General features: G+C 40.1%; 1 protein-coding gene across 2 annotated transcripts in view; it reads right to left on the bottom strand.

The window, feature by feature from the left end:
- Positions 1-1208: 1208 nt before the first annotated feature.
- EXT2 (exostosin glycosyltransferase 2) overlaps positions 1209-26650 on the bottom strand; it is a 126134-nt gene continuing 100692 nt past the window's right edge. For both annotated transcript variants that reach the window (XM_063117444.1, XM_063117443.1), the window contains exons 10-14: positions 26364-26530; positions 12266-12409; positions 10037-10165; positions 8837-8919; positions 1209-4644 (exon numbers count right to left, since the gene is read on the bottom strand). In XM_063117444.1, coding sequence (XP_062973514.1) covers positions 4506-4644; positions 8837-8919; positions 10037-10165; positions 12266-12409; positions 26364-26530 — 662 coding nt within the window. In that variant the 3' untranslated portion in view covers positions 1209-4505. The remainder of the gene's footprint in view (positions 4645-8836; positions 8920-10036; positions 10166-12265; positions 12410-26363; positions 26531-26650) is intronic.

The raw sequence follows: 26650 nt of genomic DNA, 5'->3' as shown, positions 1-26650 counted from the left end.
TCCTTGCAATTCCCAGACTGTCCTTTCTCTGCACTTCTCACTTCCTTGTTTTTGTATTTTCCGTGCCTCTGTAGCTAACATTCCTTTATGCGCATGCTCTTAATTTCAAATCTTTGTGGCGGGAGTTCTTCAGAGAGAGTGGTTTACGGATTGTCGGAGTTGTCTGTCTCTTGAGGAAAGTGTAGGGATGTCTGGTGAACGGAATGTGTTAAATCTTTCTCATTTTTTAAGCATTATTTCCGTGGCATTACATGCAACCTACCTCGGGTAAAAACTTTTTTTTTTAACTTATTAAAGGATGTGCACATGCTCATAATTTATTTTAAAAAAAATTAAATTAAGGATGTGCATATGCGCATCCTTTAATAAAATAATAATATATTTTTTTACCCGAGGTACTTTGCATGTAATGCCACGGAAATAATGTTCAAAAAATGAGAAAGATTCCATTCACCAGTTCTAACAACAGTTACTGAAGGCGCGTAGAGGAAGTTACATCAGACAGGAAGCCCGGTGAGGGATCATGTGACATTAGTTTCGCAATGCGACACAGAAGACATCATAACAACGGAGCACATTGAAAGAAGTCTAATGACACAGAAGTGTTACAACGAAAGGTAAAACAGTACAAAACCTTTCTGTATAACATTATAAGGAACACATCACGTGATCACTGATGTCATCCAGAGCTATCTATAATGTTACAGCTACAGTAATGTAGATTCGGCCTCAGAGAGTTCTGATGCATACTAGTGTAATGAATTTAGAAATCAATAGCATGCCTGAATAACCAACATTTGGAGGCAAGTGCTGAAGCTCTCTGTGCTGACCCTGGTGTGTTTCAGCTATCATACAGACACACAGTTAACAAACAATAGGTGATTTAATTGCATAGGTATACATAGTAAATTGACAGTGTTTTGCGGAAACACACAAACAATATTTATAACAGGGACACAAACAATTGGCGAAAAGGTTGTTTTTAGAAGATTCCATGGAGAGCTTTCATGTGTGTGTGCTTAACATCAGAATGGATCTGTTACAGGCTCCATAAATAGTTTAGCTACAACTAAAATAAAAAAAGCTTACTTTGGCATCTATTTTGCTTTTAAAATAGTTTCCCTATTAAAAAGATATTAGTTGATACACTAAATGAACTGATAAGGTAGTAATGCTCACAATCAAGAGAGTATATTGTCTCAGGAACATTGCTTTTATAAATGTTACATTTATTTTTAAAAAGAAAATGAATTTACACGCACACATTGGGAAATGTGGTCCCTGGACAATGTTTACATTACAGAATGGTAATAGACAGTTAAAAACAAATGTTTACTGTATAAAAGCAGCTGTGAAATGTTTTAGGACGATGCATGTATCACATTTTACTGTTTGAAGACTTTCTTTTTAAAATGGGACATTCACTGAGGTTTCATCATCTTAGCAAAGACCACAGAGTGTGTTGTTCATTTAATGCTTCTGGAATCTAGGTGAGTACAACTGGATACTTCAGACTTCTTCTCATTGTTTTCACAGTACACAGGGGCAAGACAAATACTTTCTGTGCCCAACTACATCTCCCTGGCAAGTGTGCAAACATGTTTACTGCATTCACATTTTACACATTTTATGCACACTTAAAGTATCCTAGATGAACACCTCTAAAAATGTCATGTGCAAAATGGTGCTAAGTCACCAGATTCCATTTGCCAGTTAGAATTCCACTTATTGAAAATCTAGTAGTTCTTCCTCAAGTTAAGAAACTAGCAGCTGCTGTTACAACTACATATCCAGTTATGCATATATTGTCTTTAGGGAAGTATACACTAATGTGCTAAATTCCAGATGAAGGGCAAGTTTTGTGTAATATTGTACTGGCATAACCACCCTTCTGGAAACAAAAGAATTCTTCAGTTCAAGGCACACTGATTCTGCACATTGAACACTTCCAAACTGTATGGGTTTACTCCAATGACTATGCTGATCCATGCTAGTCCAAACAGCAGACAGAAGTTTGGAGGGGGAAATGTAGGGGCACTTTCAAAAGCAATGGGCTATGAGGAAACTGCACAAAATCTGACACAGCATTGTCCCTTTGCTGCGGTACTGCTTCCTGCTTTTTGTACTACCAGCTTAGCACTAAATTGCACAATCAACAGTGGGGAGGAAGTTGTTGTTGTAGCTGACATTGGAAAACAGACACAAAGAGAGCAAAGGCCCAAGAACTTAGAAGATGAAGAGGTAAAACTATCAGCTGAGCAGTGTTGAGCTCAAAGAAACAAGGGATGAGGACGAGATAACTCATCAAGGTAACTAACTACAGTCTGATGCATAGCAGGGATGCAAACACTGGAGTCAGCTGAGAGAATATAAACATTTATAAAACCATAGGATTGGTGTTGATCATCTATTGTTTAACTTACATTAAACAAGCAGTTAGATTGATCAGCTCAAGCTTTCATTGACAGAAAAATAACATTCCATACCAGGGTGATGATGGCCTCCATCTGACAGTACCTCCCACTGCAGTTTGTCACTGAATCCACTGGCAAGAATGGAGCCCAGAGAATGGAGCCCAGAGAATGGAGCCCACCCTTTCCAGGGGCAGCCTTAGTTAGGGTGAGATGTTTTATTCAAATCAGCCTCTGGTGAAGAGTTCTGTGTAACTCAAAACAAAGCCCCAGATGTTATGTAATTTATTGAGACTTCTACACCACCTGATAAAAGTTTCCAGTCAAGAACATAGCAGAGAATGTAATCTGCAAAAAGTTTAGGGAAAAATACGTACTTTAAAAAATCTTCCTTACTGAATGAGACAGCCTACTTTATAAACAATTCCCTGAGAGTTATAATTTGTAATGTTCCCTTGTAGCTAGTGTTCAGCATCACCTTGATAGGCAGCAATAACATTTTTACCAGGATGCTCCAGTCAAAGAGTGGGCATATATCTTTCTTTTATCAATTCAGCCTCAGAGGAGGAGGCTGAAGATTTCTCTCATGCACCATGCAGTTTGAAACTGGACAAAACACATGAGCAGACATTGTTGACTGAATAACATGTTCTGGAAGTTGAATAGGCCTCAAAGAGATTTCCTACAATTCATGTAACTGAAACATTACAATGCTGGTGCAAAGAGGAAAACTCTTTCATCTTCTAGATGTGCATCAGCCTATTTATCAAGAGATTATTTTTATTCAGGCCAACTTAAAATATAGAGAAATAAAATATAGAGAAACAAATGTTAATTATTTCTAGTTCTGGTATTACACAGCTGCTGCTGTGCTGGTCCAAGGGAAAGCAAAGCAAAATAAATATGTCCATGTTTACTCCAATTCACTTCTAGTGAAGAGTTCTGTTTAATTCAAAAGCTTGCATGTTCATATCTCAAACCAGTTCATACTGGTGCATCACATGAACTATTTTACATGTGCTGTTTTCAATTCATGGTAAACTATTTTCTACAGTGTGACATGGGACAGTGAATCTTGAAATCTAAGGGACCTGTGCCCTCATAATTTCCTGGCACATGTTCTTCAAACTTTCATGTTTACTTTAGCATAAATTGATTACTTAATGGATTTTAATTATTTTGTGGCAGTGAGTTGTAATCACCAACCTTTGGTAACTCTCAGAAGATAAACTGGATAGAAATCATTGATTTCCATTCAGTATCAATGTACTACACACATATACAATCCAACTCCCTCCGGAAACATATTTTGGAATCTGAACACAATAGCTCCAAAGTACAAACTGTCATTTTTAAGATGTTGTGCTAGTTTATGACCATGTGCAGCTGAACTGTTTCCAGCATGGTAAAGGGGGTATCAAAAACATCCCAAGATTGAAATATTCATTGCACATACTTAAAATGTGTTGGTATGAAGGTGGTCAACCATACATCTTCTCTTATATGAATGTGATGGAAAACATGAAATGTGTCCATCTATGAACAGGTATATCTATGTGAAAAAAAGAGTGGTTGCCACTTTATTCTTCTCCAATGGATATATTTTTCTTGTAATACAGATGAACCCAATGTCATGGCAATTTTCTTTTCTAATCTCACTGAGCAAAAAGGCTAGCCTTACACATAGGTGGAATTTTGTGCAGTAAACAGGGAATGTGGCTTGCAAGGGGGCCAGAAATGTGTTCCACGAAATTTAAATGACAACCAGTAGCCCTAAGAGAGAGGAGGGAAATCCTGTTGTGTGTGAGGCAAGGATTCTATATTGTGTGCTTCTCTTTGTTTGCATGTAATTTGTATGGAACAAATAAATATTTATCTGGCATTTCAGTACAATCACAGCACTGCTTTGCCCTCCATCAAGAGTCTTGTGCTCTGTGTAAGAAGCACGAATTATACCAGCACTGGAACATTAGTCTCTGACCCCTCTCTCCGTAATAAACCCTGGCACATTTCTCCAAGACTGGATTCTTTTCTTAGCACCAACAGCTGTTTCTGTATTGGATTCCAATACTCAGTTTGCCTTGTGGTTATTCTTTACAAGCTTCCAATGTTAGGAAAGCTCTTCAGTTTTTCAGGGAAGTCATCTTTGTACAAGACTGGATCTGCCCGGTGCTCCACCACTTTCAGAGGCATAGTCCCAAAGACGGAGGCAAACTTGTTAATGCATTCAGACCTGGGGGGAAAACAACAATTGCATTGCTTAGTAATAGGACTGTCCCACTGTATGTTTTGCAACATTTTACCCACTATCCAGCTCACAATAACATGAGTATTTTATCCACATGGGCTACCAGCAAATTGGAGATAAATTCCAGAGAAGTTGCCATGTTAGTAGGTTGTAGGAAATACAGGTAAGAGGCCGGTGGAACCTTAAAATCTAACATATTTATTATGGTATAAGTTCTCATGAGCTAGGGTCCATTTTGTCAGATGTAGCAAACAGGAGGTGGAGTCTCAACACCATACAGGATTTGGCAAAGTCATGAAGCTTTTTGACTGAAGCATTTTCATCACAGCAATAGAGAAAGGAGATGCTGTCAGAGGCATATGTGCACAGAGAGGTCAAAACTTCCCTATTCCTGCCCTGCCAGAATTCCAGACATTCTTAACGCAACGTACATGCTGTAAACTAGAGTGGATTAGCTGCCAACATATCTCTTAAAGAGCCACTGTCAGGTCAAATTTGGCTCAGTGTAGGGCTTGCAAAAATAAGCATGTAGGAAACGAAAGGCATACAGAAATATTTCTTGAGAGTTTTTTTATTTTATTTTAAGAAACTCACTGGAGAAGGAGTCCTCCCTCCCCTCTCCATAAAATAAACAAGTATTTCCTTTATGGTGTCTACAGGACTGATTGTACATGAAAGCTTAAAGTACAACATTTCTCAAAAACCAAAACCTGAAACTGACTGGTTTATTTTCATTGTCCAACTTAAGTGAAGTAAAGTATCCACTTTTCCAAAAAGGATATTGGATTCTTACTCTACCTTACCGCCCTCCATAAGACACAATGGTGTTAGAAATAAAACAGAAAAAATATTTTAAAGAATATAATTGTTAGAACTCTGATGTCTAGTAGGTATCAAGGTAAATGAAGCTGGATGTTGGGCACAATAAATTGCAATGAGCATGTAAAATGGATCCAAAAACCACAAGTAGCATATTAAACATGGATACATGATCCTTCCCTTTTTAATTGGCCACAAAATTAACAAATTTATTAAAAAGTAGCAAAAAGTAGCAAGAAACTTGTTGATGGAGGCTTTAAACCAGGGGTGGGTGACTTGTGGCCCTCCAGATGTTTTGGCCTACAACTCCCTCGCTATTGGCTAGGCTGGCTAGGGTTGATGGGAGTTGTAGGCCAAAACATCTGGAGGGTCATAAGTTTGCAATCCCTCCTTTAGATAGTCGTTTCACCTTATGCTCCATGCACTCCTGACTTCCTATATATGGGTGAAGGAGTCTACCCTTTCTCCAGCACACTTGAGCGATCAATGTCAAATAGCTAACATTCTGATGGAAGATATATTAAACAACGAATAGGGTGACACAAGGAAAGAAAGCATGTGGCAATTACAATGAAGTGGCCAATAGGATGAGGGGGCAAGGAACAGTTGTCATTGAGGTCTAGAGAGCTTTGCAGGAAATAAGGGCCCTGTTGTCTAGAACAGCTTTCCCTAACTTGGCACATGTTCTGCACTACAACTCCCATCAAGTCCAGTCAGCATAACCAATGGTCAGGGGTGATGAGAGTTGTAGTCCAAAATATCTGGAGGGCACCATGTTGGGGAAGTGTGTTCTAGTGCTACAGGAACCTTTTTCAATTGTCCTCTGCATTAGAAGTCATTAATGCCCATAGGTTTGCAAGATTTTCTCAGAGAACACTGGGATGATAAACTTAAGCCTCAGAAGCAAGCAAACATTCAATTCCACATATGCAAAATGAACAAACAGCCCTAACGTTAGTACAGTAGCTCTTTAATATCCTGTGTGAAATTAATTTCAACTTGATCTCCTCCTTGGGGAGGGCAGGTGTCTGCATGATAAAAGCTATGATATAAATGATAATTAAATGGCATCCTGAAAAACAAATGGACATTAAAGCCAAATGTTCTCTTTGTCCTTAAGGCATGGCACATCTGGATCAAAGATGAGGCATCAGCACAAACTGATGGGAGAGACAATACTGGTACTACCAAAGGTGTATTCACACATACTCCCCCACCCCCCACCCCCATATCACTATTCTCACGCAGATATGTTGTGGAAGTGACGCTGGCAAGGAATTTAATACTACAGGACTAGAGAATTTGAACCCAAGAATTTGAAAAGTCAGACATCAGATCTAAAAGATGGAAAATTAAGAGGATTCAACACTGTGACACTTTGACCACTAAGTAATGTTATTAAATCAAGCACCGTTGAAGTGTAGCGTTCAGAGTGCTGTGGGACTTTGGAGACCCAGGTTCTAGTCCTCACTTGTCAATGAACCTCAACGAGTGACTTTGGGCCAGTCTCAAATTCTCAACCTAAGTCATGTACATTGCCTCGGGCAACTTGGAGGAAAGGCAGGATATAAACATTAAAACAACAACAACAACAACAACATGAAAATGGAGACTATTCACCCATCAGTCCTCACCCTCAAATCCCCCAAACTTAATGTCGTCTCATCTGTGACTACAAGGCTGAAGACGTTTCTGCCATATTCTCTCTCTCTCAAAATGTGGAACAGCCCTAGTTAGACGAGCCTTGTTAGAATGTGGTAGATGCTGCTACATTTGGAAAGGGCTCAGTTCTTTCTCTGACAGGTTCACAATGAAAGTGTCTGACAACCCTTGTTGTAGAAACAGGAGATGGTTCATTGCACATTTTAAGTCCACAAGGAATCCATCACCTCCTTTTGGAAACTGTTCCATAGCATGATTAAGTAGTACTTCCTGATAGCTTTTCCTGAATGTAATCCCCTTATTTCACAGTATATATCCTCATGCCACCCGAAATAACTTAGCACCATGCTTGGTGTTGACACTCTTAAATGCCCGAAGACTTATACCTATGTAGCAATTTCTTATTCAGGCTATATATACTTTTCTTAATCTCATCTCATAAATCAGCCGTTCCTACAGGCTATGGTAGTATCCGTTTCAGAAGTGACCTCTTGAATTCTCAGTAAAACGTGGAGATGGAAAGTGCACAAAGTGAATACAACATTCCCATTGTAATATTGCAAGCAACCAAGAGAGAGATACACCATAATGACAGGTGTCGGGCAAATCATTACTAAAAGTACTTCCCTTTTGACCTGATGCCTCCTTCTACCCAAAATGTCAGAGCTTGAAATATGATAACATTTCCACATACATATAATTTGTTGTAATCACCTATAAGAACATAAGGAGTGCCCTGATGCTGGATCAGACTGAGAGTCCATCTAGTCCAGCATTCTGTTCACAAAGTGGGCAACCAGCTGTCGACCAGGGACCAAAAAGAAGGACACCGTGCAACAGCACCCTCCCACTCATGTTCCCCAGCAACTGGTGCACACAGGCTTACTGCCTTGGATACTGGAGGTAGCACCTATAATTCTAGACTTCTGCATCATGGCATTCCCACTCTCTCTTGCTTACAAGCACACATTTCAAGTTACTCTTCGTACTTTTCCTGTTTCATGATTATATGGCTTTGATAAGTAAGGTTTGCTGAAACCGCCTCAATGGCATGGCCTACGCACCACTAAACTCTATTTTGGAAAGTAGTAAAATATACTTTTAATGGAGTCATTTCATGAAGCATGTACAGGAAATACACAGAGGGGCATGTAGAAGTGTGTGATACTGCAAATATTTTGCTTCTAGACAATGCTGTCAAACTAAAATAGTGCTTTCAGACTAAAATAATACATTAATATTAATTCAGTCTGTACCACCAAACTGCTGTTTCAATCATCAGGGCTCCAATAATTCTCTCCCCATATAAACATTTAGTCCCTGCTTCTCTGTCACTCCAAATAAGGTCATCACCTTAATTTATTTGAAAACAATGATTATCTGCATTATTGACATAACATGCCTTTCCATTAGAGATAAGGAGTGCCCCAATTAATTTTTTATTAATCTAGAATGTTTGTGCGATGCATGCAAATGTACATGTGTGTGTTTAAAACCACAGAACTGCTGAGCTTGGGAAGCAATGAGCTAACCTTTCAGCAGAAGTTATGGATAGCTCCTGCTTTGTGCAAAAACTGCCTTGGCAGATTAGAGTTGCGCAAAAATATTTTGTAAATACAAACAATGAGTAAGTTGGTTCTAATTTCAAAGAAACTAAGATTTAAGCATTGGAAGGGGGCAAGGATGAGAGACTCACCTTTCCACCATGTGTGTCTGGTCTAGCGATAGCCCATCAATGGCTGTGCATTCTGGACACTTGAATTTCTTTCTGGGGGTCACCTGTACGAAGTCAGCATGAGAACAACATTGTCCATAGTACAGATATTAATCCCCTTACTTAGAAATGCTGCCGAGTGCCCTTGCACATATCTGCAATGTAAGTCAAACCCTTGGAGGGGGGCGGGAATCTATGCCATTTAGCTCCATCTGGCCTAGCTGACTGCACAGCTCACAGTGGCCCAATAAAAGAATGGCTTGGAGGGGTTTCGCCTTCTGTAAGTGGAAAGTAGTGGTGATGACAAGCTCCTTAATTCCTGTTTAATGACTGTTTTCTCACTGCCAAGGTCCCTGTATAAACACCATTTGTTCTTGCAGCCATAAGAGCGATGAAATATAGCTTCCCATACTTCACTGTAACCTTAATCCAACAGACACACTTTGCTCACTTAATAGCTGACTGGCAAACTCTGCAATGCTCTCCCAACTGCATTGAGGTGCCAAATTACTCTGCGCTGCCCTTGTACAGTTCAGAAACTCTCACAGCAAACACACATGCTTTATCTTCTAAGGCTTTTCTAGGAAACGCAACCACCGGTCTGAGTAAATGATGATGGACAGGCAGGAAAGCAGACCTTGCTAATTGAAGTAATGCCTGGAGGCCTCTAAATCTCATTCTGAGCTGACACGCTTTGAAACGAGCAGACAAAATGAACATCCAGGCCCCCAAAAATGTGTTGAAACATGTCAGGAAATTAATTCAGGGATAAAAGTTCATTTAAAAACTGATCTTGCAATTAACATTCTTGCAATTAACATTCCTATAAATCAGCTGTTGCAGTTGAGATAGACAGGGATGGATTTTTCCCCTCTTAATTTTATTCAGGGACATTTTTTTAAAAAAAATGGTTTAACTTACTAGTTTGCTCTCTCCCACATCTGTCTAGCCAGAATGATCACAACAATTAGAACACACACCCTACACTGCCGAAATGGCATCCAGATCTCAGGTGTTTAGGCCCTTTACAAGTAGGTGAGATCATCTCAGAAGTAAATGAGAAAAGAGACACAGAAATTTACTCATTAAAGTTACATATGCAGCTAAGTATTAATGGCACTGCAACATTATCTACTCTGAGAGCAAGAGTGAGAGAACAACTGAAGGGGGGAAAAAACTTACCTTAATAACTGCTTTCCCGGTAACATTGGCCACTAGAAAATTCATGGCAATGTCTTCACAATTCATGTGAGCATCCACCCAGTTCTTGATGTCCCCAGGCATTTTGTAAGTGTACAAGTAGTTAAAATACTGCAAATTGTAAAAATAGCATAGGAAGGGAAAATATAGTTTTATGCACATTTGCAGCAACTGCAGATTTTCTAGACCAAGGAAAAAAAACACCAAGCAACTTAAAACTGGAATGAGAGTAAGTGATGGGCAGGTTCCACTGGGAACTTGTTCAGTACAAGTTCCACTAAAATTAATGGAAATTTACACAAAAACTATTTTTTAAAAATGTATACCATGTCCTTTCAGTAATTGCTGTCTGGGTGGCCTTCAACAATTTACATTGCAATCCTATGTCTACTCAGGATTAAGTTCCACTGAATTCAATTGGGCTTAGTCCCATGAAAGTGGTTATGTGACTGCAGCCTAAAACAATCAATATAATAAAAAAGCAGCATAACTTTGTCATTTTAGTTCTTGCTGGTGCCTGGTTTTACTGCAAATCTTACTGTCCTAGTTAGCATGATCAAAACATCCCACAGTGAGTTGTTTAAGCCAACATGGACTGTGTGGGGTATACCGAGCACAATTTATATATTCAAATCCCTGGCTGCAACTTGTCATGTTGTGCGAAGCCAGGGACCATGAGTTATGCAAGGATTAAACAACTCAACAATAGACCACAGGTTATGCGATTGTTTAAATCTTGCATAATCCACCATCCCTAGGTTCACATAACACGAATGACAAGCAGTGGCTGGGCACTGAATACTCAAAATAGCTGCCTGAACATGCCTGTATGCACCTCAGCCCAAAATGGCTTAAATTAGTCACAATGGGCTGTTCAATCGTGCAAATCAGCCCACTGTGTTAATGTATCATTTGTTTTATAGACTTATTTTTTAATTGATTATTTGTATTTTATATTACTATTACTGCTTTTTTAAACCTATGCTGAATTAGATAAGGCCTAATCTACACCAAGCAGGATATTGCACTACAAAAGCGGTATATAAGAGGCAGGAGCCACACTACTGCTTTATAGCAGTATTGAAATGCACTGACAACTGTTGGGGCCCATTGACACAGGGCATATACTGCTTTCATACCACTATATCCTGCTTGGTGTGGCTCCTGCCTTTTATATACTGCTTTCATACTGCTTTCATAGTGCAATATCCTGCTTGGTTATAGATAATGCCTAAGTCTACTGAGTGAGTCATTATTAGAAATATCGACCCTGTTCAGATGACACGATAAGCCACGGTGGTTAAGCATTTTGAGTGAAACATTGTGGCTTAGCGTGTCGTGTGAACCAAGTCTTAGCGTGTCGTGTGAACCATTCCTAACCATGGTGTAGCCACGGTTCAAACACTCTCACTAACCATTTGCTGCAAAAGGGTTAGCGGCCTAACCAGAAGACACAATCTGAGTTTACTGGATCAATTACACAGATAAATCAATACAACATCAACATACATTCTACTCAAAATATTTCTGGAAAACTCCTTCTGAGAATTGTAACTGTGCCAGTGGCCTAGATTCAAAGAACCAAACAACTAGCTCCACATGCCTATGGAAGGCTGGATTTGAGATACTTAAACAGACTTGCCCATGTGCCACAAAACAAACTTCTTTTGAAATAGAGAAGATTTTCAAAGTATTAAAGAAAATATGGAATGCAGTGGTATGCACATCTGTCATTCAAAGGCAAAAAATGCCACCATGTGCAGACCTATCAGCCCTTTCCTTTATTACAACACCTATAACATCATACCTCTTGAGATTAATCTTATGCTACATTGTAGTAGCTTTAAATGCTCAGCATTATAGTTGTTAGTTCAGAGGATAGCCTCTGCATCCACATATTTTAACAGATTGTTCTATGATGATCAAGAAACTACGAGTGCAATGAGGAAAATGGAAAAGGTGCACCATGCTTCAGATGCTGTAAGGACGGCACTGTCAGGCAATTTATCAAAAGGGTAGCCAACAGATTGCAGTCACTTTCTGGATCCCCTGTCTTTCCCAGCACATATGAGAATGATCACTGCTACCTGCATTGTGTTATAAAACCTCTTCCATCCACAACTGGTCTTCCCTTAGCCACATGCAAATGCAAAACCACCATTTCAGATTCATGTCACACGCTCATAGTTTGCTTTTGGTATCATATCTTACCTTGTGGTAAAATGCTGCCCCTGTGAGCACCATTGAAACTTCATTGGTCCACTCTGACTCATACTTCCACTTATTTGTTTCATGGTCCCACAAATGCAGGCGACCTGGATATCCAACCAACCTGTCAGGGAACTCTCTCCATACCTGCAGAATACAATTGAGTTATTATACTAGAGGTCTTTGCTACAATTTGGAAGTATTTGGTTTAATAGGATTGTAAAATTTGTTTGTTTTTAAATCCAATTAAGACATATATTATAAGAGGGTATAGATGGGGCTGGATAGGGGACATGAGTTCAGCCCGATATCTCTCTCACCCCCAGGCTTGTTCTAGTTGCTTGGGAGAGTGGTGATGTTTCAGCTGCAGGTGGTCTTATTATTATTATTATTATTTATTTATATAGCACCATCAATGTACATGGTGCTGTACAGAGTAAAACAGTAAATAGCAAGGCCCTGCCGCATAGGCTTACAATCTAATAAAATCATAATAAAACAATAAGGAGGGGAAGAGAATGCAAACAGGCACAGGGTAGGGTAAAACTAACAGTATAAAGTCAGAACAAAATCAAGTTTTAAAAGCTTTAGGAAAAACAAAAGTTTTTAGTTGAGCTTTAAAAGCTGCGGTTGAACTTGTAGTTCTCAAATGTTCTGGAAGAGCGTTCCAGGCGTAAGGGGCAGCAGAAGAAAATGGAAGGCGAGAAACATGGCATCAGAGGAGCGAAGAGCACGAGCGGGGCAATAATTTAACCAAGTTAATTTTTTATCCTTCAGAACCTCTTCCATATCCTCTCCATGTAACACTTTAAGGCTGCACTCCTATACCTACTGACTGGAGTGGGCTCCACTGAACTCAATGGGGCTTATTTTTCAGTGGACATGAATACAATTATGCTGTAAACGTATTAGATAGTTTTCTTCATAATTACCTCTACTCATTCCAGTCTGGATTCATTATTTTTATATTGTTTTCTATTGTGTTGCATATGCAATTTAGTGTGAGCCACTTCGAGATTTTACCCCATTAAGCAGTATCTAAGTATTATAAATAAATAAGTCATCTCAGCAAGCTGCGCTCTCCTTCTGTAAAGATAAATCTGCAAGCTGTGCAGGCTCCCCCAGCTTTTTTTTTTTTTAAACTCCTACGAGATCTTCTTCTCTAGTGGGAAAGGTCCCCACCCTGATGTGACAACAGAGGGGCAGCTCTATGTGGGCTGTCTTTCCCCACTGGACCTCTACATCTCAGGAGTCGTCCACATCAGACTCAGAGTGTAGAGACCCTAAGCATGTGGGGCGGGGGTGGGGGGAGAGGATTGTGCCCACCTCGGTCACAAGGCACTTGCTCTGCTTGAGGCAATATTAGAATAGGACATACATGCACAAAGTGTTCTGACTCTATACTGTTTAGCTTCACCCTACCCAGTGCCTGTTTACACTTCCCTGTGCCTGTTTGCATTCTCTTTCCCTCCTTATTGTTTACTACAACTTTATTAGATTGTAAGCCTATGCGGCAGGGTCTTGCTATTTACTGTGTAATCTGTACAGCACCATGTACATTGATGGTGCTATATAAATAAATAATAATAATAATAATAATAATAATAATAATAATAAGTGAACGTAAGTCTTCTCAGGGGATTGTTAACCCTAGAAATCGGGTGTTAAAATGCAGAGTAAGCACTAAAACACAGAGCAATCCTATTGCCCTTATGTATGTTTAGCATATGGGACTCAGGCAGGCCTGGAAGCACACCTTGTGGACAGGGTGGCTAATGGGACTCATCATGTGCAAACAGCCCCTTAAATACAACATTTCCGAGGAGAGACTGATATGTTTTTCAGTCTGCAGTGAGTTTATCACTACCATATGGTATGTGACCATGCACAAGAGCATCATGCATTTTGCTGCCAAAATGTTTGAAGGCTGACAAAAGACTAACCCTTCAGATATATCTAGTTCTCTGTGGATCCTGTCACATGGTGTCTTTAAAGTAGGGTGACCCTATGAAAAAGAGGACAGGGCTCCTGTATCTTCAACAGTTGTAGAGAAAAGGGATTTTCAGCAGGTGTCATTTGTATGCATGCAGCATCTGGTGAAATTCCCTCTTCATCGCAATAGTTAAAGCTGCAGGTACCCTCCTCTCTTTTGTATCTGGTCAAGAGAGCAGGACTCCTGCCGCTTTAACTGTTATGATGAAGACAAAATTTCACCAGGTGCTACATGCATTCAAATGACACTCGCTAAAATTCCTTTTCTATAAAACTTCAAAGATACAGGAGCCCTGTCCTCCTTTTCATATGGTCAGCCTATTTAAAGCATTGCTGCTAAACCACTTTCAGCCCAAGAGTTAAATTCAACTTTGGTGAAGCTCTCAGGGGCCACAGTCCAGTGGTAGGCGGGACAAAAGGGGCAGGGCCCAAACACCAGCATATTAACATACCAGTAGCTAAACCAATGACAGTCATTCAACCTTTTAGAATGGGGGGCAGGGATTCTACAAAAACTGGGAAACCCCAAGAGACCAGTGGGCGGGGGAAAGAGGGATGGCCACGTGGGTGAACACTGGAGGACTGGATCAAGACCTCAGATGTATTTGGATCCTCAGATGTATTTGGTTCTACACCCCATTCTAAATAATGTTTTTAAAAAATGCAGTGTGAGGTTTTCTCAATCCAACCTGAGTTCACACAGTTTTGAAGAATTATATAAATCGTAAGGTTGCTGCACACAAGGGAGCTATGAAAAAAATCAACACGACACTGTCATGTGTACATTCTTCATACATACATCACCATATGAACAGCAGGCTCAAAGCAGGTTGTCAATTTACATGAGCTAGAACACACATGTGTTACATCTTCATATATGTTGAGAATCAAGTGGTCATATTGTTTTCCGATAACTGCATAGAACCTCAATCTTATGGAGGGCAGCCCAACACACATTAATTTTTGTTAAGTATATAAGTAAAATTGTAATACGACACACAAGTGTTTGAAAATGCATGTAGCATACAGGTACATTCAGAACTAGGATTGAATGCAGCTCCCTGTTGAACGTGCCTTGATGGCAAACCCACATTTATTGCTATATAATGTGTGGGAACAGCTCTTAGCATGCAATAGGATTGTGTGTCCACATCAACATAGCACAGCAGTCAAAAGTACACACTGTCATTTTTACGGGACCTCTAAACAACTGTCTTCTAAACATTCCACTTGTTTTCTAGAGTCACGTTAAGCAGCCAACAAACTGCTCCCATTTCCCTTGCAAAATGATTATTCAAGATAAAACTATCTCTTCATAAAACAGTCTTTCCTAACAACCTGGTTTGCTTTCTCCATTTCCTTTCAGCTACTGTATACTCTGGTACACAGCTTCAGGTTTAAAATAACTGCACTTCATTTCATTCTGTAACCTTCTCTGATATTGTAATACAACTATCTGGAACAATCAATCTTCACGATAGATGCACAGACTTCTTACGATATTCACTTTCAACAATCAAAATCATTTTGTATAGACGTGACTGTCTAATACAAAAAATAAACAAGAAAATCATGCTGACCGTAATGTTTAGGCTTTGTGGAGCAAGGCAAATATTTTGGTCATAAAGTTATCAATTTTTACATGGAGAAGCATAATAAAATACAAATGCTTTTATATGAAACATGTTGCCAGGAGGTGTGGCCTAAGCTAATTTGGGGCATAAATGGGAGTCTATACAGATTCTCTCTCCCCACCATTATACAGGGACATACTTTAAAAACAGTGGTTTATGTTTCATATTTTTCAATGGGTACTTTGGTCAAGCTGTTACTATAGCTTCTTTGCCCTTGCCTTGTTCTGGGCACCTGGATACAATCAGGATGTTATTCCTATCACTTCATTACTTTGCCAGTGATTACCAGATCAAAACACAAGCTGACAGGAACAGGGACAAGTCAACATTAATACACCCCATACGTTCTATATATAGTTCTGGCTTTATTATTCAATGGACACATTTACCAAGGGGCTCACAGAAGGAACAGGACAGATGCAAATGTCCAATAACTCAGTGGTACAGATTGTGTTTAGGATTGCCGAATAATAATTTTAAAAATTTGTGATTCCCCCCTTCCATTTCGTTATTTGCTGTTATAATTTATATATACACAGAGAGAGATTTTTAAAGCTTCAAACACCACTTCAGACAAGTTTGCTCTGGATCCTAGAAAGATGCAGTTAATCACCAATACCTTATATTTATTGCAGTGACTAACGTAACAGAATTATTGAAGTCATAAAGCAACGTGGCCACCTTGGCTACAGTACCCTTTGTTTCACATCAGAGCAGCTAAAGAAGATGGAAGCCAAAACATTTGGTTAGTCATTGTATATAAATACACACTCTCTTGTGTTATATATAGCTCTTATTCTTTGAGAAAGTGAACTTAATAAAAAAGCATACACATTAATTTTCAAAATAGCATGGTATACTGCATGTGTGTTTGTGTGTGTTGTCACAATAGATGCAATTGGCACCAGTCAACATCGACACTTCAGAGATGTGACAGTAATGTCTGCTGTGCGTGTACTACTGTTGATTATACTGAACACTGTAAAGTGTAAAGAGAATGTGTGTGTCTATAAGCACACAGAGGACAGTAATATGCCAGTTGCTGGGAAAGGGCCACAGCTCAGTGACAGAGCACATGCTTTACATGCATACGGCCCCATGATTAATCCCTGGCATCTCCAATTAAAAGGATCCAGTAACGGGATGGCAAAAAAATCTGCTGGAGACCCTTGATGGCTGCTGCCAGTCCAGGTAGATGATACGGAGTAGATAGACAAACAGACCATGGGTTGTCAGGGCCGCATGTGAGTGCATGGCCTCCTGCCTCCTCACTGCTTCTGCTTTGCATCTGCTTTGTTAATCAATCTAAGAATGCCCCATGATGCCCAAACCTGGCACTCTGGGTTGGTGAGGGAGTTTTAACCAAACAACAAACCACAGGTTCAAACTCTGGGTTGTTTCTCCCTCAACATGGATGTCACAGTAAACAAACCTGTGTGTGTTTTAAACTGGGTGTGTGTTTTAAACTGGATGCAAAGCAGAAGTAGTGCATAGCCTTGACAACCTATTACCCCAAGGGTTGTTGTTCCGTGCCAACAGGATCATAGTCTGACTTGAAATAAGGCTGCTTTTTAACAGCAGGAGAATGCTGCTGCGTTGTGGGAAATAGGATGCTGGATTAGATGGCCCTTTAGTCTGGTCCAGCAGATCTCTTCTTATGTTCTTATATGTACTAATGACAGTTCATATCCATTACTTACTCTTAAATCTCTGGAGATGTCTATCTCCTGTTCACACTTAGGAATATAGGAAGCTGACTTAGACTGAGTCGGACCACTGATCCATCTAGCCCAGTATTGTTGACAATGGCTAGCAGTGGATTTCCACAGTTTCAGGTAAGCTTGTTTTCTAGACCTTCTTGCATGCATCTTCTGCATGCAAAGCACGTGACCTTCTATTGAGGCATAGCCCCAGTACTGTGCTGTACACAATATTTCAACCCATTCATCAGCTGGGAATACCACATCAGCCAAATAGCATCATGCAAGGAGTGAATGACGGTGAAAGGGGGATTGTTCTCAATGAATGGATTAGAGTTTAAGGGTGTGCTTTGGATTCGGCCAAATCTCAAACTGAATTGGGCTGATTTGGACAGATACAGATGCCCAAACCAAGGAAAACTCCTCTGAAGCAGACCAAATCCAAATGTGAACACTCCTGAATATCCAGGATTCAGAGGGATATAGAGTTGCAGACAGCATGACTCCAAAATGGATACAAGTCTCTTCAAGCTCTCCACGTAAGGAAAAAACCAGGGCAAGGGGGGTGTAGTTTTGTGATCAGCAGGTCTAGTTTCTAGTCACAGTGAAGGTTTTTCCAGGGCTCTGCAATCCCAGTGCTTTGGGTGAGGGGGAGATGTTGAAGTAATACATTGCCGGACTGATCCAGTATTCAGTGCTCTTCGTAGATCCCTCTCCCAGGAGCAGGGACATTAAAAGAGATCTTGTGGAGCCTCTGAGACCTAGGAGGGTGTATATGCCATTTGCATTCCAATTGTCAGAATAACATGGAAAAGGGGGTAAGGGGAAATGAGCCAACCGCCCCATTTCAACATCCCCCTTCTACAAAAAAAATGCTGCACCTATCCTTCTGAAAATTGCAGGCTTTTTAATCAGGGCCATCTCTACGCTGCACTTTATTTTACACTTGCCCACAAAAAAATAGGGGAACAAGCACATCCTTTTTGGAAACCCCCAAACTGTAGAGGCTGCTCTTGCACAAAGCTCCCTGCACTTATTTTTCTAAAACTTGACAGGTGTGGTCCCCTCCAGAGGGAAAACTATTCCTGCAAAGTTCATCCAATTTTGACAAGAAATTTAAAAAAGTCATTGGCAGTTCCTCCTCTTTTTTTCTTACAATCATAATTTAAAAGTGCATAGCACAAACTCCCCACACCTATTTGTTTGGTTTTGGCAGGTGTAATAAAGAACTACTATGACTGCAAATTTCATCAAATTCTGGCAAAAAGAAAAATGTTGCAGATGTCTGTTAATTTCCAATGACAGCCAGAGGGAGATATGAAGATTTGGATTTCTGAATCAAGATACAGGTTCAGACCTGGGTCAAAGTGGGTGTCCTCAGAATCTAACTAAGCAGGATCTAAATCGAATGTTGTAGTCAATGCACACCCCTATTAGAGCCCACTATCTGGACTAAGAACATCACATCACCCTGGCTGTAAAACCGAAGTCACTCTAGAAAATAGAAGCACAGAAAGGGACTAGGCCTGACATTCTAACAAATACACTGCAATTTTTTGCACTGCAAGTTTGATTCTTTTAGAAAATTGTATAGGCTGATTGTAATCATAGCTTAAGCTAGTGTAGTAGATTTGCAGTATCAAAGTATAAAGGTGATACATTTATAATTCAAAATGATCACTTCCACGTCTCTTGCTAACTTGAAACTACCCAAAACATAGCTGCATCCATTATATAATGATGGAGAAGGAATGAGGTGATCCTGACAGAAACGATAAATAGCCCATCGTTTCTAAGTCAGAATGGATATGAAGTCTTTGGAAACGGAAAGCTTACTTATTTCTGCCTTGAAGGGCAGAAGACAGAAACTCAATTCAAACATCATATCCCTGGCCTCCAGACTATAGTTTCAGGATCAAGAAACATGGCACCAGGACTCAGTCACAACGAGTATGCAGGTACTCTTAGCCTTGCAGCATGTGGCCACATATATAGGTAGTATTTATTCATATATGTTAAGCATATTCTTCTATATTCAGTTAAGAAAATCTATCCAATGGAAAGTTTGGAGTAATATGGAAAACAGCTGTGGCTCATATAAGACATGGTGCTTACTTAATTACTGTGGCAGAAGAATGGCAAATGTTAAAGCCAGTGACAGAATGTCAACGAGCATTAGAACTAGGTAAAGATGACAACAGCTGCCGCCAAAGTGTTTTCCATACCTGCCTGATATACTTTGGCTTTGTTCCATGCCAGACTTATTTTTCTATGAATGTACAGAAAGTGGGCCAAGTTGAACCTTAGGGATAAAACAAGAGGAGAAATCTTTCCATTCAGCCTCAACTGGCACTTAGCATTTACTGTCACTGTGCAAACTGCACAAGAAATCTGCCTTTACAAGATGAGCCGTCCTAGTTAGGGAGGCTGTTTGCAAAGTGGCAGATTGTCTGCTGCTCTCAAAACCGGCCAGCTTGCGCCAACCGGGGCAAGAAGTGTATGGGGAGTGGAGTTCCTCTTCATTCTGTTGATTTAAAAATTATTTTAAGTCCTCCTTGCCTGCCCTGCATTGATTTCAATGGGAGGAAAATTGGTTTCAGGGGGGAGGGAATGAATCACACCAGCTCCAAGCTGAAATAGTTGAGGGGCCCAATCTTGGGGTCATTCAAGGGAATGAAGGGGCTTTGGATCCAATGGAATATTGAAGTACTACACCACGGGAGCTGAACCTCTTTCAGCCTGAAGGTCAAGTTCAATTTTAGAGAAGCTGTTGTGGTCCACATTCCAGTGGAGAGCAGGGCCAAAGGTAAAAGGGGCAGAACCAATGTCAAAAAGGGGGGCAAAAATAACAGCATATTTTAGCTTAAAGCTCTTACTAAGTCTCAGGTGAAGTATTTCAACTTCTTTTGAATGGAAAGAAACCCTGCGCAAAAAACGTGCAAAAACCCTGCACAAAATCACCAAACAATCAATGGTTTGGGGGAAAGGGAAGGGGAAATCTGGGGAACCCCAGAGGGCCAGTCTGGGCCCCCAATCAGACCAGATGTGGCCCCTGGGACTGAGGTTCTGCACCCCAGTTCTAAACTCTTATCAACGTTTTATTTGGGGGCACAGAAGAACAGAATAAATTACAATGAAACTTTCAGACAGATTTCAATCTCAGGTTTTAAACGAAACAGTGTCAAGGCTAAAGAAAGGTAACTTCCTGCCTCCTGAAGGCTCCAGCCGTAAAGCCTGGTTTAGAGCAAAACTAATGTTCCCTGGCTTCCCTTCATTTTTTAAAAATATGATCAGCTGAATACATGCTACATTTCCTTGCTCTTTTGCTTTTATCTTTTGCATCAGTGGAACAGAAACAGCTGATGAATGGGTAGAAATGTTGCATAGTCCTAACTATTTAAGAGCACAGTACAGTATCTGTCAGTACTTCTGTCAACACAATGCTGAAAAGCTGTCCTCCTGCTTTTCACAAAGCTGTCCCTTCAAGTCACACAGAGCTGTAGATATGCCCATGCCTCCTTAAATTAAGCAGCGCATAGGGGCTATATTGCTCCTGCTTCAGTAGTTTTGCACCATGCAATAAATCATGAGGGACCCTAATAGTTCACTTTTAACAAGTAAAAAATGTCTGACACTTTGAGTGTTACTTTAATTTTTATGACTGAAAGTGTACAGAGATCAAAGTAACCCCCTTCTTTTCTTCTTCTTCTTCTTTTTATTATAAAAGAGCCTAATCGATATGGCCAGACAAGCCTGTGCTGCCACAAAGTTCAGCCACATGTTTAAAAACAAGGTCTGGAGAATAAGGAGAGGAAGAACGTTACCAACATCACGTTTCCAAATGTTTCTCCTGACTGAAGCAAGACGCTTTTAAAAAAATGAAATCCTCCTGTAACATTATACGCTGCTACTGTTCCCTCAGAATTCCCTTGCAAACCACTCAGAAACCCAATAGATACTTTCCTGGTGAAATACATAAACAGATAAATAAATTACCACAGGCCGAGGACAAGTTAAACATCTGGTAGCCAGCTCAAGCCTGTCAAGCAAGTCAAAGACACTCTGGCCCAGGGAAGACTGATCTGCAGCCACTGATTTGTGGGTTGAAGGTAGGAACTGCATTTATACACATTTCCCTTTATGCTCCCTTACAGAGGAAACTCTACAAAAAGAGTGGCCACACTGGTGTTCGGTTCAACTTTCTTTCTTTAAACACACACACACACACACACACACAATTTTGTATCACTCCAGATCTGTTTTATAAGGCTCTTTAAAATCCCCCGTATGGTACTGCCTTAGACTGTAGGATTATTTTATAAATTGGGAATTATTGTTTTAAAAAACAGCTTTTGCAAGGCTCAGATGTGTCTGCCAAAACAGAGGAAGCTCTATCCAAGTGGCACCAAGTTCACACAAAAACTATCCAGGCTGTTGTTCAGGCAGTTTCAGAATCCAAGCATCTGGGCAACACAAGTCAGACAAAATAGGTGAAACGGACCCAGAAGTTCAAGTGTAGGACTATGAGCTGCAGATTCCCAATTCAGCTGCAGAATCACAGGGTTACCCTGAGGAAGTCACTCATCTTCCCTAACATTAACTTTTTTATTTTTACTTTCAACAATTTTAGTCTATGTTTTATTATAATGTAGTATAATGTTTTAATGTTGTAGTTCGTATTTTTCTTCTTCTGTGTTTGAATTGTTGTGAACCACCCAGAGAGCTTCGGATATTGGGCGGCATACAAATGAAATGAAATAAATAAAATAAAATAAATAAAGCATCAGAGATGCTTTAGGGTGGATTTTTGCACTGAGCAGGGGGTTGGACTCGATGGCCTTGTAGGCCCCTTCCAACTCTGCTATTCTATGATTCTATGAAATAATAAGTCATATTGGGGTATTAACATCTATGAAGTGCCCTATTCAATAAAGAACCAGCAGTGCATATTTGATAGTACTCAACCCATTTGCAACACTTCTTTGCCTTTAAAATGAAAGGCCAGCTGCAGCTTACTGTCATTATCTACAATGGCAAGAACAAAGACAGCGTTCTCTACACACATTTCATATAACTTTTCTTGTTTTAGTTTAAGTCTATGCATGCCAGCTTTCCCTCAAATTTAGCCATCCATTCCACAATATGCATTGCACTGTTTTGAAATAGGCTATGGGTGGCAAAGGGACCTATGTTAGGTCCTATGTTACTTACTGGCACACGAACAACCGCTTCAGTCACGCCATTTATAATGTGTGTTAACCCTTATCCTGCTCTTGCTGAGATGAAAAGGAACATCACATCCATATGATTCCTCCTGTGTGTTGAGCTCAAGCAGTGACACAGTGCTCCAAGTTCCATCAAACCGTGAAATTAAAATCAACGAGGAAATAAAGCTGGACATTTTTCAAATAGTGGTAACATCATTACAAAAATTCTTGTCCGCCAGAGTTCATGTCTTCTTATTTTTCAAATGGGTGTGAAGACAAGATTATTTATGGAGGCTTTTCTACATTGTTTGGAATTTTCCTTTAAAAATATATGTAAAGTTGTTATGATTACTGCTTTGCTTTCTTGTATGTTTTCTCTTCTTTCCTGGGGGAAGGAATTGAGGATATCAATATGATTCCTAAAAATGAACAGCCTGCTGCTATAGTGCTGTTATAGTTACTCTCGTGAGCGTTACAAGAGCAGGGCCCACTTCACTCTTGCCCAGGCTTCTCCAGTTCACCACAAGGAAAGACAGAAGAGATTTCTGAGGTAGCCTCACGTGATCCTTCTGGTGGAGAATGCACAAGTGTGTGAGCAATACAAAGAAAAAGCACACCTTGCTGAATATCTGCTACACAGGAATATCAAATATTAGTTAATCCTTATGTGAAAGCTGGCAGAAAACAGAAGCAAAGCTGTTAGTTCATGTGTCACCCCAAGGAGCAATCTGTCAATGAAAAGAGTCACATTGGTCCCAAAAAATAAGAAGGATAAGCCAGACAGAGAGGTGCTCCTGGAGCGTAGAACTCCTGATCTCGGAGTGATAATTCAACCTGTGCTGGATGGGATAGGGTTTGCCTCCAACCCACCTCCAAGTTTCAGGTTTGCCATTTGGCAGTACTGCCCAGGTGGTGGCCATACCCAGGAATATGTTTGTCCAAGCTTAGGCTGGTATGCCATCCTTTCCTAGAGAAAGCAGATCTGGCCATGGGGACACGCGTTACACCAAGAATGGGCTACTGCAATGTGCTCCACATGAAGCTCCACTCCTTGCCTCTCAGAACGAACATCACAGCAAGGGGAAGAAGGGCCGGAGAAGGAACAGCTGCAGGGAGCTTGCTTTGCCTTTTCCTGCCTGAAAGAACACTCATAAGAACTTTGAAACTAAGAACTGGTATCTGAGTTTTACTTTTTTCATCCTTCCTCCCGCTCCCTTTTCCTTTTGTGCCATGTCTTCTAGATAAAATTACTGTAAATCAATACATAATAAACTGCCTTTGAAAAATGTTCAGAGTTTACTCATTGCATTTCTATACCGCCCAATAGCCAAAGCTCTTCCAGAACATGACAGCTGGTCCAGCACATGGCAGCTAGAAAACTTACTAGAGCTTATCAGGAGCACGCAACATCCCTGCTGCAACAGCTTCACTGGCTTCCAATTGGTTTCAGATCACAAATGATATCAGGCTTATCTAACGGATTAACTCCTTCCAAATGAACCTGTCCAGGCATAAAATCTGTTGAAGGAACTCTCCTCTGGGTTCCAACAATAGAGATATGGTTGGCTGGGAAACAGGAGAGGGCCTCCTTGAGTTGTAGAAGTCCCAGCACGGGAGAGCCATTTTGTCTCCTCTTTGAGCCACCTCACAAAGACTTTTTTTTTTAAGAATTCAACATTATTTGGCCTATCAAACTGCTGGTGTTTTATTCTCCCTGAGTTTTCAAGGAAATTCTAGCTTTATCCCCCTATCTCTTAAATGGTCTACAATATCATTAATTTTTAATATATTTTGTTTATTAAAGTTTACATTGTGAGCTGAATGTTTCTCTAGAAACAGAAAGGATGTAAATTCTTCAGACAAAAAGAAAAAAGAAGAAAAAAGAAAGAGCATATCCAGCCAATCCACCAAAATTGCAGCTGTTTCAGCCCATCTTATGTCAGCAGTCCAGACACACAGGAATCTATAGCCTATTCAAATATTCAGGCAAGGAACATGGAAGGAACATGGAACAGTCCTCTTGGAGGCTTGCCCAAGGAGACTGCTTATTTTAAAGCACTGCTATGTCAAGACGTCTCCACTCAATGAAAGCTTATATGTCAAAATAATGTTCATAACAGCCTTCCCTACCCTGGCATCCTCCAGATGTTTTGAATGAGAACTCCCATTACCCTCAGCCAGCATGGCCAATGGTCAGGGATAATGGGAATTGTAGTCTAAAACTTCTTCTTGTTGTTGTTATGGTTTATTATAAACAACCAATTTGTCACACGCATTGTGAAGTGATGCAACTCTATCATAGGCATATACTTATAAGGAGGAACACATATGAATTGGCTCTGACTGGCTGATACAGAACTGGGTCAGGCTGCATGTTCCCTTGTCTCATTCTCCACTGCCAATACACTCCAGTTTGAGCGCTACAATTCCTTCTATCTGTATGTTCTGTTAGAACAAGAAAACATTAGCTTGGCTGCCCATATAACTGCTAATCCCCATGGGAGAGTTTTCCCATCTGGAGACACACATGGTGTTTTAATCCCTTTTCTCCCCATACATTTTACTATTGCTTAAGCCAGTACGTCAATTGTCAAATCTACCCCATATAACTTCAATTCTCGCAAACTAAATTCTTGATGATTATGGAGAAAAATCTGAAGAAAAGAACATTTTTCTACTAAGCCACGGTTTTCTACTCTCATCTTGAACTTTTCCACCTCCTTCCCAAAAATTGTGGAAACATCAAGGAAAAAACAGGACCTGGTAGATGGCCATTTCCACTAGACCCCATCTCTATCCTGTCACTGCTTTCTGACATCTCTTCATACACTCATCTCTTATCCTCAGCTCCAAGCCTAGCCCAATGATTTTTTGTGAGTTCTTAACTTTTCTGCAATGTTCAGCACTAATTTCCTATCCTTCTTGACTTTGAGAGCTTTCACAACACTGCCTTTTCCAAGTTCACTGCTTATTTTTAGTCTGTGTTGATGCATTCTCCACTTTTGTTTCTTATTGAACTTTTATGCTGTATCATGGTTTACGGTTTTATTCTTACTGTTGTCATTGAATTTCTTCTTTTTTATTTTATGTTAAGTCACTCTGGCAATATTGTGTTATAGGGTGGCCTATAAATATCTTAAATAATAAATATATTGAAGATTGAACTTCTACTTAACTGTAGAAGATACAATGGAAAATACACATAAGATGGATTTGGAAGCACCAGAAAAAGGGCCAGAAATAAAAATTACAAGTATTTCCCAGGATGCTTCTGACCATCAGTTCCACATTCCAGGAACTCTGGGCATATATCTTCATGCACTAACATTGTATATGAGTTGTGGAAGGACTACACTAAACCCATGGGTGAGGGAGAGCCAAAAGGCAAAGATAATATTTTCTATAAATTCACAGCAATGTCAGGCTAGCTTCTAGCATTTCTTTTCTGATAGTATATCTTGGTACTACTTGTGACAAGATATGCTATGAGGGGAATACCTGAGGATACATCCCCAGAAGTGTTTAGCTCCGTCAACTTGTACCATGTAAGAAGCAGTAGTTCTCTTACCTCGTACCCAAACTGCAGCTCATCTGATGTCAGCATGATTATATCATCATCAATGGCCAATACCGCTTCCGTTTCAATCTCATCGTAAGGGAAGAAGCGGTTACTCAGTTTGTTTTCTGTGGTTCGTACAACCTTTAATGGAACTCGAACTTTGGGCCAAACAGTTTCTGAGAAGAACCAAAAAGTAAGAAATATTTAATTTGCATTCTTGGTTCAGTATCCAGCTTGCAGTTTATTCCCTCCCCTCCCCTCAATTCTTTATGTTTTATACTTGTAGTAGGCAGGGA

Source organism: Elgaria multicarinata, chromosome 2 (assembly GCF_023053635.1).
Source record: "Elgaria multicarinata webbii isolate HBS135686 ecotype San Diego chromosome 2, rElgMul1.1.pri, whole genome shotgun sequence".
NCBI lineage: Eukaryota > Metazoa > Chordata > Lepidosauria > Squamata > Anguidae > Elgaria > Elgaria multicarinata.
This window is presented reverse-complemented; position numbering and strand designations above follow the sequence as displayed.